The sequence below is a fragment of the Microtus ochrogaster genome, linkage group LG9, assembly GCF_000317375.1.
Source record: "Microtus ochrogaster isolate Prairie Vole_2 linkage group LG9, MicOch1.0, whole genome shotgun sequence".
Lineage (NCBI taxonomy): Eukaryota > Metazoa > Chordata > Mammalia > Rodentia > Cricetidae > Microtus > Microtus ochrogaster.
In genome coordinates this window covers 21,149,081-21,160,349 of record NC_022034.1, presented here as the reverse complement: position 1 = coordinate 21,160,349, position 11,269 = coordinate 21,149,081, and the positions used below count along the sequence as shown (strand labels likewise).

The window sequence follows — 11,269 nt, the reverse complement described above, 5'->3', positions numbered from 1 at the left end:
TCCCCATCACACTGAACTGTATCCCCATCACACTGATGTATATCTCCATCACACTGAGCTGTATCCCCATCACACTGAGCTGTATCCCCATCACATTGAGCTGTATTCCCATCACACTGATATATATGCCCATCACCACTGAACTGTATCCCCAGCTCCACTGAGCTGTATCCCCATCACCACTGAGGTATATCGCAGCATTGTAATTTTTATCAGAATGAGTGGAGTCTGTTTCTTATCATACACCAGTGGGAGAAAAAGTATCAAGTCTTCCCCTCCCCTCCAGATCTGGGGATCAAACCCAGGTCCTTACGCTTCTAGGCAAGGACTCTACTGCTGAACTTCACCCCCATTTATCAGCCTGTAGTATTTTGTAGTGTGCATAATTGCATATAAAGATTTAGTAGGCTTCTGTATAGAAAGTAGACACTGCCTGTTTTTATGAAGCAAAGAGCTGTAGAGTTGCGTAGTTGAATGTGAATTGCTTTGCCAGCTTGGAAAGTTCTCCTTGTAGTGATTTACATTTTAGATTTAGTGCTGTCGCCGTGAGTTACTGCTTTGTATGTGAAAGTGCAGGCTTACTGGACAGTGAATGCTGAGCTACCCTGATTTGGGCCTTGTTGGTGCCATCATGTCTGAAGTAGGACATTTTATTGCTTCAGAAGCTATAGAACTTGGTAAATTTCTTGTATGTTTAAATATTCTATAACTTTAGGCTGTGTGAGTGGAAATTTTTACCTTATTTGGGATATATGAACTGCATTAATACTTAATGATGTTTATTTATGTGTTGACTTGTAGCAGTGATGTTTGAAGAATATTTCTGTATCAATCTGTCGTGTTTTCTATAACCTGAATTCCGACCTTAGAGTCAATACACGTAATTATTTGCTATAGCTTACCACTATGCTTACAAACAGAATTACTGAACTTGTTACATTTGGAAATTTCTTTTTTTAGCAGAACAGAGGTCAAAAAACATTTGATTTTTGGAAGGATGTAGTTGCTGGTATACAACACAATTTTAAAATGTCAGCCTTTAAGGGTGAGTAACATGAAGAGGGGCTTCCTGATAGAGGTTTGTTAAACGCCCCGTGTCTACTGAACTCGGTAGATGCTACCTCTTTTGCTCTACTCTTTACTTGGGATTTACTCTGATAAAAATGTTTGCTATAAAATTAGTTCTGGTACCTGTATTCATTTTGCTCTGTGGTTGTAGTTGTCAGGACTCTGAACCAGTCGGTTCCACTGTCTTCCCATGTGCCTGCAAAGTCAGCTCTCCTGGGCCGGGGGATGTTCCGTGCAACAAAAGTCCCAGTCCTTGTGTCGTGGCTTAGGAATGGGATGACACCTGTAGCCCTCAGGACAGTAGTGACAGACAGACAGACAGGCAGACAAAGTACCTGCTGATGGAATTTCCATTCTCTGTGTTTAAGGAATAGGAGAGGATGACCCAGAATGGGGGCTAATCCTGCCCACCTCAAGCTAGGGCTTTTTGCTTTCCTCTTCAGGTTTACAGAGAGAATCTTATCCCAATGAGTAAACAACCTTTATGCTACATTGCCCTAGTGACTGAGTCAGAATGGCTTCATTAACAAGTAGGCTGATGGAGTCAGCAGGATTTTAAGTTTTGAAATATGTTGCCTTTTGATTGACAACAAAAAATTATATGCCTTCCTTTCAGTAAATCAAGCCATCAGAATAATTCTAAATATTATGACTAAAAATGTGCTAAGCTCATGAATAATAATTGTAGGATATTTGTTCCAATTTGATATTTCTCTGACATCTTCTCTTCTGCCAAGATAAACCCCGTGTTCTAAAGTGTTGTTTATATATTTTTATTTTCTTGTGTCTATTCATCAGCCTTGATCCTGGCTCATAGAGGCTATCCTTTACCTCCTCATTGTCCATGGTGTGTGCCATGATCGTCTTGACAGAAGGACAAACCCATGACAGCAGGGAACTCATCCATTATTTTCTCATTATCCAAGGAAAAGCATGGTTGAGAAAACCCAGCTGTTGCTTGGAAATAAATTCAAGCATAGAAAGCAAGATCTATTCATGTCATTTTATTGCTTTGTAATAACAAGTAGATTAAATACTCCATGCTTTAATAAGTGAGGTACAGCTTAACAGTTTTAAACAGTAATATAAAAATACAGTACAGAGCATAAATAAATAATGTCTTTTCGTTTCTATCTGATTTTGAAATCTTTAATGTTAACTTTACTTTCACTGGAATGGAAAGCAGTCTGTGCTAATGTTCTGTAAGCCCATAACATCCTATTATAAAGACGCAGCAGAATTAATTCAGTGTTCACACTGTGTGACAAACTTAAGACTAGGTCAGACACCTGCTTCCAAGTTGCACCAGGTATGTGGACTTTCTTCAGTTGCAGGAAAGCTTGAAAAGGTTTGTGACAAAGCACCTTGTAATTCAAAGTAATTGTAATACAGTATTTTGGTTTCTCATAAGAGCTTGAACCAGTGTGTATGCACATGTGCATTTTAATTTATCTTGATGAAAGGGGCTACATGAGCCATAGAGTGATGCACCATCAGAAATATCCTAGGGTATACAGTGTCTTTTAAATTTGAATATTCAAGTATTTAAATAATACAACATTATGGGATACTTCCTGCATGTTTCTTAGACATTTTCATGTTAATTATTAAAAACAGGCTTTTTAAAAAAGAAATGCTGCATTTCTGAAATGAAATGTATGGTGAGTTAGAACCTTATTTCTGTTTTTGTGATAGTTTTTTTAACTTACAGTAAAATTTTTAAATATTAAGGGAATTCCCAGAAACCCCCCAGGGCTTTACAACTGCTGGGTGCTCAGGAGAGGCCGCACGTAGTCACCTTGGTGCTCACGTTACAGAGGAAATGTGGTCTCGGAGTGCATTTTAGAAGATTCAAGGTGCTCACCTTACTTTTAGCCGACCTCCACATGCATCTCCAGGGTGGGTGCGATGAAGTTGGGGGAAAGCCTTTCCAAGCAGAGCGTTTAGAAGAGCTTGGTATTGCGTGCTCACATGGGAGCCACTAGGAATCCTGAGAAGGAGGAGTGGACATATTCAGAGGAGTAGAGGCCGTTTGACTCTGCATTGGGCAGCTGGAGCCACACCTGGTCGTTTTCTGTGAGCTCCATGATTGCGCTCCCTGAAGCCTGGTCCAGGTAGCCCTTGCTGTACTCGTCGTATGTGTACATTGTGGGTGTGCCGTTCTTATACAGCCCTACCCAAACGTGAGTCCCCTTCACGTGCACGTGGTAGGAGAAGTAGTATATTCCTGGGATCTTACAGGTAAAGATTCCAGTTCTTGGGTCATAATGCTGCTGCCTGTTGTACAAAATCTCATCAAATGGGATGGGGGCACCTACTGCTGGGTAAGCTTTGGAGAGGACAACAGTAAAAGCAGACACAGGCATTCCTGTTACTCCCTGGTTAGCACTGACAAGAGGCCTTTGGCCTGCCTTTATGAAGCCATCAGGCATGACTCCTTGGCCAGGGGGTCCTGGGGGACCTGGGGGACCTGGGAGACCAGGCTCTCCACTGTGTCCTTTTGGACCAGGGGGACCTGGAGGACCAGTGGGCCCAGTGAGGCCCTTAGTTGCTATGCCAGCTGGGCCAGGAGGACCTGGGTTTCCAGGGGCACCCTTAGCCCCAGGGAATCCTGGGATACCTGGTGGCCCAATGGGGCCCCTGCCACCTGGTCTTCCAGGTTCACCTCTTGGACCTGCCTCACCATTGTGTCCAGGCACGCCCTTAGGTCCTGCAGGGCCAATAGGACCTTGGAGACCAGGGGGTCCTCCCTCTCCAGGATCGCCTTTTGGGCCCGGTAACCCTGGGTTGCCCTTAGGACCATTCAGACCTGGCTCCCCAGGGTACCCTGTTTTTCCATCTACCCCAGGGGGACCCTTTGCTCCTCTAGCCCCAGGTGGTCCTACAGGCCCAACTGGACCTGTCTCACCTTTAGCACCTGGGATACCATGGTTCCCTGGGATTCCTTTAGGTCCTTGGGGTCCCATATTCCCAGGAGATCCAGTCAAACCCACCTCCCCAGGATGACCCGCTGGCCCTTGTTCACCTTTGGCTCCTGGGGCCCCAGGAAGACCAACAGGTCCCCTTTGTCCTCTCAATCCTGGCAAGCCTGGCTTTCCAAAGCCTGGAGCTCCTGGAGGTCCAGCTATTCCTGGAGCTCCTGGGTGACCTTTTTCTCCTGGGATACCTGGCTGACCAGGGGCTCCAGCAGCTCCTGGCTTCCCAATACCTTCCTGTCCTTGTTTCCCAGGAGGACCTTGGGGACCCGGTGGACCTGATGGTCCTCTTTCTCCAGGGAAACCCCGATCACCTTTGATGCCTGGCTGTCCTGGAATACCATTTTCACCTCTTCTTCCAATTCCAGGAGGGCCAGGAGGTCCTACGGGACCCTGAGGGCCTGGAAGACCCCTCTCACCTGGACGGCCAGGAGCACCATATCCTGTTTCCCCTTTCTGTCCATTCACACCAGGGGCTCCTCGTGCCCCCTTTTCTCCAGGAAAGCCCCTGGGTCCTGGGGCACCTGTAGGTCCCTGCTGTCCAGGTTTTCCTGACACAGAAATTCCAGCGGGGCCGGGGATTCCAGGTGGTCCTGGAGGGCCCCGAGGGCCTGGTAAGCCAGCAGGTCCAATATCTCCCTTGTGTCCAAGTGGTCCTCTCTCCCCTGGTTTGCCCGGCACACCTGGCAGGCCTGGCTTCCCAGTGGCTGATATTCCTGGTGGTCCTGGCAACCCTGGCTCTCCTTGGAGCCCGGGGCTTCCATAACCTGGCTTTCCTGGAGGTCCTGAGGGACCTGGGTGTCCTCGGGGTCCAGCTGGGCCTGGTGGACCGGGAACACCTTGATCTCCTCTTACCGGGATTCCTATAAGACACACCAACATACCACTCAATATAAGCAGCATAAAAGCAACCGGAGATTCTCAAAGCACAATAAGGGCAGAGTGTGGTAGTCCCTGCATTCCAGGTAAATCTTCCACACAACCGTCTTCAATGGGGTTGGATGGTATATGTGTTATATTTGTTCAGAAACTTCTGGAGAAGGTGGTTTCACAAAGCCACAGCTACCATGACTGTAGAGTCATCCTAATGAGGCAATGAAAACAAACTAGAATCCCTCTAGTGTAAACATCGCATGGAAGAGAGTTGATGACATTTGTCTTAAGATCATGTAGTCAGGAAGGGAAGGGGAAAAAAGGAAGAGTTACACAGTCTAGCCTCAAGCAGGTGATTTTCTAAGGCATCGATACAAGACTTAAAGCTGAGCAGTGTGTCCTACCGAACTGCTTAGATTTAGACTCTTGTTTCAGCCTCAGTGTATACTTGGGTTTTTGTTCTCCTTCACTGAGTTAAAATTGAAGGAAAGAATGACAGGACTAGGCATAATGCATTGATGAGGCACATAGAATCACTTCAAAATGATGATAAAGATACAATAAATGTTCTTAACCTCAATGCTGTGGATTCGTCTAACCAAAACAATTTTCTGCTATGCCAAACATCTTCAGTAACCCTTATTCAGTGCCTGTGACAGGACGTGCTCTTGGACCAGACATGGGGGTGAAACCTAAAGCCTCGGGGATAAAGTTGCTTTAAGAAGCCTCTCAGAGGTGGGATATAGCCTGCGGTGTAAACATTACTATGTGCCATGAAAACCATGCTTGTTCCTATGTGCTGACAGTCGTCATTGTAAATGTCTCAGAGAAGTTATATATAACTTGTAAAGACAACAGTAAAATTGCAGATGATTTTTAAATACTTGTACAATTTTCATTTACTAAGTTTTCAGAAGCCTTTATGTTTGTATACTGTTGGAAAGCAGTTCATAGTAATGCTACTTTAGCAGATGTGAGAGTAGATACCTCAAAACTGTAAAATAATGTTTAACTATAATCTGTTTATTGTGTGTGTGTGTGTGTGTGTGTGTATGTGTGTGTGTATATTAGTCCTAGCTCTCAAAAACAGGACCTTACACATGCTTGGTGAATGCTCTACCACTGAGCTAATAAACTCATAACTATGTACCTATAATTTTTAGCTAACTATTAATATGATAAACTTTTAAGATTAATGGTTTGAAAAGTCAAAATGTAGACTAGGGGATATTTATTCACAATTGTAAATTATTTTAATAACATTTTTAAGAATATTCCCTTTAGCCAATAGTTGTTTGTATGCAAGTACATTAATTTTTAAAAAATATCTCTTATTAAATATCTGGCACTTAAAGAGTAGTCAGCCAACAGTAGTTACTAATATTCTCGAAGATAACTCCTGATATGAACATTGGTGTACATCCATGATATGTGTGTATAAACTTTGACACACAAAATAAAATTGATTAGTAAATAAGGAATTTTTAATGGCTTAGAGTAAAATAGTTTCATTTTCAAATGCAGAATTTACTTCAGCATCCAATTATAAGGATCATGTTTATACAAAAAATAATTGTCATAGAATTATGGAAATGTTTTACTGTTAAAACAAAGAGAGGAACACATCTTACTGGAAGGGGTAGCATCAGACTCTGCTGGAAGCTTGCCCTCCAGTGATGATCTTTGTACCTGGACTGGTGCTCTTAGGATCCTAAACCTCTCAGTGCAAGAAAGAGTCTGGCTTCTGTGCATATTTGGGAGGCTAGTTATCAGCTCCTAGTCTACAAACAGAAGATCAGGGTGCACTGTCCCTCAAGAATAGCTGCTCCCTTCTTGAAGGTTAAGTGTCGGCAGGCTGCACTGCTGGCGGAGTCGCTTCCCTCCAGCACAGTTAGTGTGTTTGGACTGTTCTCCCTGTCAGTCTGTGTGTTCCTTATAGGACCCTGACGCCTGGCAGTGGGCGGGATTTCTATTCATTCTCAGAAAGAGACCCGGGTAGGTTTACTAATTAAAACACAGCTTCTCCACTTTGTGTGTGCTAAGAAGATATTTCCATGTGTTCTGCATGTCTCAGAAGTGAAGACAGAAGCACGTCTAACCTTCTAGCAGTGGTGTGTTCTCCTTTTAATCCAACGCTTTTTGGAATATTAGTAGTATACTAAAAGATCTGACTTTGGTCAAAGTGCCACGCTCGTTTCTGCCTGTTGGCACTCCAAACTACGCTCACTGCCTTAAGGTGGAGTAAGTTTGGCTTCTAGTCTTTCCTTCCAGCTTTTATCTTTTCCTCAGTTGATATGTGTTATGGACAGTCAAGAGTATCTCTCCGATCTTTTCACTATACAAAGAAACAAGTTGCAGAGCCCCGCCCCCCTTCTCTGCCCTTGCCATCCCTTCCTGAACCCACTGAGATATTTGCCAGGGCAGTTTAAGGTGCATCTCGAGCCACTCATCTGTGGGGTCCCTGAAGCATCTCACTGGAGGGTTCTACTCTTCATGGTAATAAAACCATGAAAATTCAAGTTTATAAAAAAAAAGAGTATCTAATATTTTTTAAACATTAAGCTGCCTTCATGAAATATTTAATTCTTTTAAAAAACATTCTTAAACATTCAGTTTTTTCAACATATCTTTCTAAAACTGTACCACTTAAAGATTACAACACACATTTTGCTCTATGCAGAGCAAAACATATGAATAAGGTGAAAAATACTGTGGGAAGTGGAATCCGGAGAGTTTGTATTATCAGTGGTCATCGTGTCTGAATCTGTTAAGTGGAATTAGCAAAGACACGACTGGATTGTTGCCCTTCTTTGACGATCTCATGTTATTTCACATGGACTGTCTTGGCATCCTTCATAGTAACACAGCTAGACAGGTGAGCATTAGATTCCAGAGGAAAGATAAAATGTCTCAGGCTATCCCCATGGAGAAGTAGAAGAGGAGGCAGTGCATGGATATGGTAATAGCCAGACATACACACTCGGCAAACTTCACAGCAGCCCTTGGCAGTTAGTTATGTCTGTACATTTAACCAGTGTACTATATATGAATATATAAATGATTATAAAAATTACTACTTCCTTTGCCCATTAGGTTTATTGAGGGCTGTCTGGTTTTATTTGATACCAATTTTCTTTAATATCTGCAGCCTTGAGTTTTTGAAGCAAATGTTTAAGTAATTAGATACATAAAATTCCTAGTCTATGAAATTGTTTTTAGTTTAAATTAACTTAATTTTATTGGATTGATTTTTCTAGATTCTGGGTAAATGGTTAATTGTATGAAACCATCATTTGAAAGGAAAAAAAAATCCAGCTCCATAGTCTTTGGTATTCCTCAAATGTGTCTTTCTCTTCTACCACCTTCTCCAGGATTATTATATTCCTGTACAGACCTCTTTTTTACACACATCATTTCAACCAAGAATTGGAAATAGACTAAGAACAGATTGGAAAATATTTTGTTAAGGAGTTAATCATCAATATTTGACAACACCAGCCCTCTGGTTAGTAGAGCAGAATGTGCAGCTGACTTTACCTTTACTCTTTATGGCATATGGGATGAAGTACTGTGTCCTGGTGTTGGGAAGCGGGCCCTTTATGCCTGTGGGCGTTTGGTATCTCTCGGCATAAAACACTCCATGAACCAAGGTCAAGGACATGACCAGCAAAAAGGCTATTTGTGACAGCATAGTTTCAGATGAATTCTGAAAAACAGAAGACAATAATTACATGTAACTTCATGATTTATCTGTTTTATTTTTGTGATGCTCTACAAATTGGTTCATTATATAGTTATCTCATTTTTTTATGACTGACCTTTTATATCTTGAATATATTCCATAAAATAATAGGTAATTTTGTATTATGTGAATATATGTCTTGTTAGTTTTTAGAAGTTTCATTCAAATACTGCTTTACAAATAAAATGACCCTCACCACATAATCCCATTACTAGGTGACTATATTAAACAATCCAGAATATTTGATATAACCTGAAATAACTAGAAATTTCAAGATACATTGAAATTCATATTAAGGCAAATTTGTACAGTCCTTTTTATTAAGAATATTTTAAATAGGTAACTACAAATGAACCTGTCTGGGTGCGTTGGTAGAAAGCCACTTTTTAAAATCATGCACACATACAAAGATGTCTATAACTGACTGAAGTTTGTTTCTGAGCTACCTGGCCGGGATGCCTTCCAGTGATCCTCGGTCCAGACTTACCTGGTGCTGGGAGTTCCTGGCGATGTGTGGGCAGCTTTCCTGGCTTCCTCTGCCCAGTGAGCAGTGGATGATGCCCTCCCACAGCTGCCCTGGGGTATTTATACTGTTTCATCCTCTTATTGCATGAGGTTACGCTGTTTAAGCTCCACCCCTCAGGGGTGGTAAACACTAATTACAGTGGAAAGTCCTGTTGGGCAGGCACACAAAATCACGCAGGGTTCTCTTTTCCTTGTTTTCTTATTAGAAAATAAAGTCTTTGTCTTCAATATATATTAATAGCTTTAGCTGTGTACTTTTTTTTCTATATTTCATTTTAGGAGTTTAACGCCAGTGTGGGTTAATGATGGAATGATGATTTGCCCTTATTTTTAAAAAGTACATTCTTGTATTATTTGATTGAAAATATTTGGTAGAAAATTATGAGAGTTATTTTAGGTAGAATATGAATCTAAGTCATCATGTTAATCCGTCAGTTATTAGAAAAAAAGTTTCATAGAAGTATCTGACCCAAATTTTTGCTAATTTTGAGAGCTTAAACTAAAGGGAAAAACAGTGAAAATGTAGGTACATTATTTTGCATATCATAATTTTAGGGCAAGCTTTTAGAGGGTAACATAGAGGAAAGATAGCATTAAATATTTCATATTAAATATTAAATATTTTTGAATTTTGAGACAAGTGCAAGACATCTTGAACTTGTGCAGTTAGCTGTTTAACTTCGCTGAACGGTTTAAATTTTTTGTTCATAACTACACAAAAGTCAATAAGTGGATTTAGATTTTCCTCCTTAACTTTTCATTATACCTTATAGTTGAAAAGCCTGCTAACTTGATAACTCTACGATATGTTTATTTACATCAGATTGCTATATTCATTTTAAAGGGAAAATCCTCAGACTTTGCTTTTTAAAAATAAGATTGACTGATGCTACAGGGATCTTGAAGCATCCGGATGAGAAATATTTTTCTCCCAGAGAAATAAACATTATCACCATCAGTTCCAGTCGGTGGTTTTCTCTTTTACAACCTTAGAGACCTTATTATCAGCTTTCAGGATCTGGAGGAATGTAATAGTAAGGAGTTGAGAGACCAAGCTTCGCATGCCGTTTAATGTCATCATTTGGTTCTGAGACAAATGAGTTGTGCCGGTGAGCAGGCTTGGAGCAGGTTTGGTGCACAGCATGAATACATCTAGCTAGCACTAGAGCACTGTGGGCTCAGGATTGATCAGTAACTAGAATACTAGCTGTTGATGAAATGAAAATTTGTTCTTTTCATATTGCTCTTCCTCTTGCAGGTCCTTTCCTGAGTGTGTTTGGACAAATCCTTGTGCAGTTGTTGAAATACAAATGCGTAATTCCTTCTTCCTCTCACGTCTTTTAAATGTTTTGCTTGCTGCCACATTTAACAGTCTATGTTATTGAGATACTGGAGAGAGGGCTCAGTGCTTAAGATTTCTCACTGCCTTCCAGAAGAATGGGTCTGGTTCCCAACACCCACATGATGACTCAAGTTCCCAGGGATCTGACCTCGTCTTCTCACCTGTACTGCTATTGTATGTATGAATTGCACATACATCCACTCAGGCACACACACATACACATAAATAAGTAAAAAAGAATTTAAACTATATTATTATGTATATTTCTGTGTAACGCTCAGGTATATATATTAAATACCACTTTTAGAAGTTTTGTTTTTGTTTGTCAGGGTCCTAGGATAAAGCCCTAGCTAGCCTGATCCTTGTGTATAGCCCAGATACCTCTTAAGTCACAGCAGTCCTCCTGTCTCAGCCTCACAAGTACTGGGAAAACAGAAGTATAACACCATACTTGGTTTTAAATATGGCTTTTTTAAAAATTAGTTTAGATTATCAGGAGACCCAGAGAGTTGTTATTCTAGTGTGCACTTTATCATTTAGAAATGATATAAAAACCAGCTCTTTTAGTAATACAAGCTGCACTGCATCTGAGAGACTACAAAGGGCAAGTGACAGGTCAAGCCAGCCTCCTTTGCACATGCTCAGTAGAGACCATTCTGAACTAGGAGGAACATGCCTGCTCCTCAGTGCTGGAAGGAAGGCTGTAGAAAGGCATTCTTAGTAATTGTGTGTGTGTGTGTGTGT

At 41.3% G+C, this 11,269-nt stretch overlaps 2 protein-coding genes across 2 annotated transcripts in view; one reads left to right on the top strand and one right to left on the bottom strand.

Annotated features, from left to right (window-relative positions):
- LOC106144239 (5'-nucleotidase domain-containing protein 1-like) overlaps positions 1-1,053 on the top strand; it is a 14,327-nt gene extending 13,274 nt beyond the window's left edge. Inside the window, exon 6 of the mRNA XM_026787499.1 lies at positions 961-1,053. Coding sequence (XP_026643300.1) covers positions 961-1,053 — 93 coding nt within the window. The remainder of the gene's footprint in view (positions 1-960) is intronic.
- Positions 1,054-2,019: 966 nt separating this feature from the next.
- On the bottom strand, positions 2,020-8,609 carry Col10a1 (collagen type X alpha 1 chain). Its single transcript, XM_026787450.1, has 2 exons — positions 8,454-8,609; positions 2,020-4,906 (listed from the first exon to the last, which is right to left on the bottom strand). The coding sequence occupies exons 1-2, from the start codon at positions 8,605-8,607 to the stop codon at positions 3,036-3,038; spliced, it is 2,025 nt and encodes a 674-aa protein (XP_026643251.1). The 5' UTR covers positions 8,608-8,609; the 3' UTR covers positions 2,020-3,035.
- Positions 8,610-11,269: the final 2,660 nt, after the last annotated feature.

What these genes read in the sequence shown, in the direction of transcription:
- Col10a1 (XM_026787450.1), bottom strand. Translation starts at nt 8,607, where the DNA reads ATGCTGTCACAAATAGCCTTTTTGCTGGTCATGTCCTTGACCTTGGTT. An exon ending in ATATGCCATAAAGAGTAAAG is followed by an intron (nt 4,907 to 8,453) that starts GTAAAGTCAGCT and finishes TGTGTCTTATAG; the next exon opens with GAATCCCGGTAAGAGGAGAT.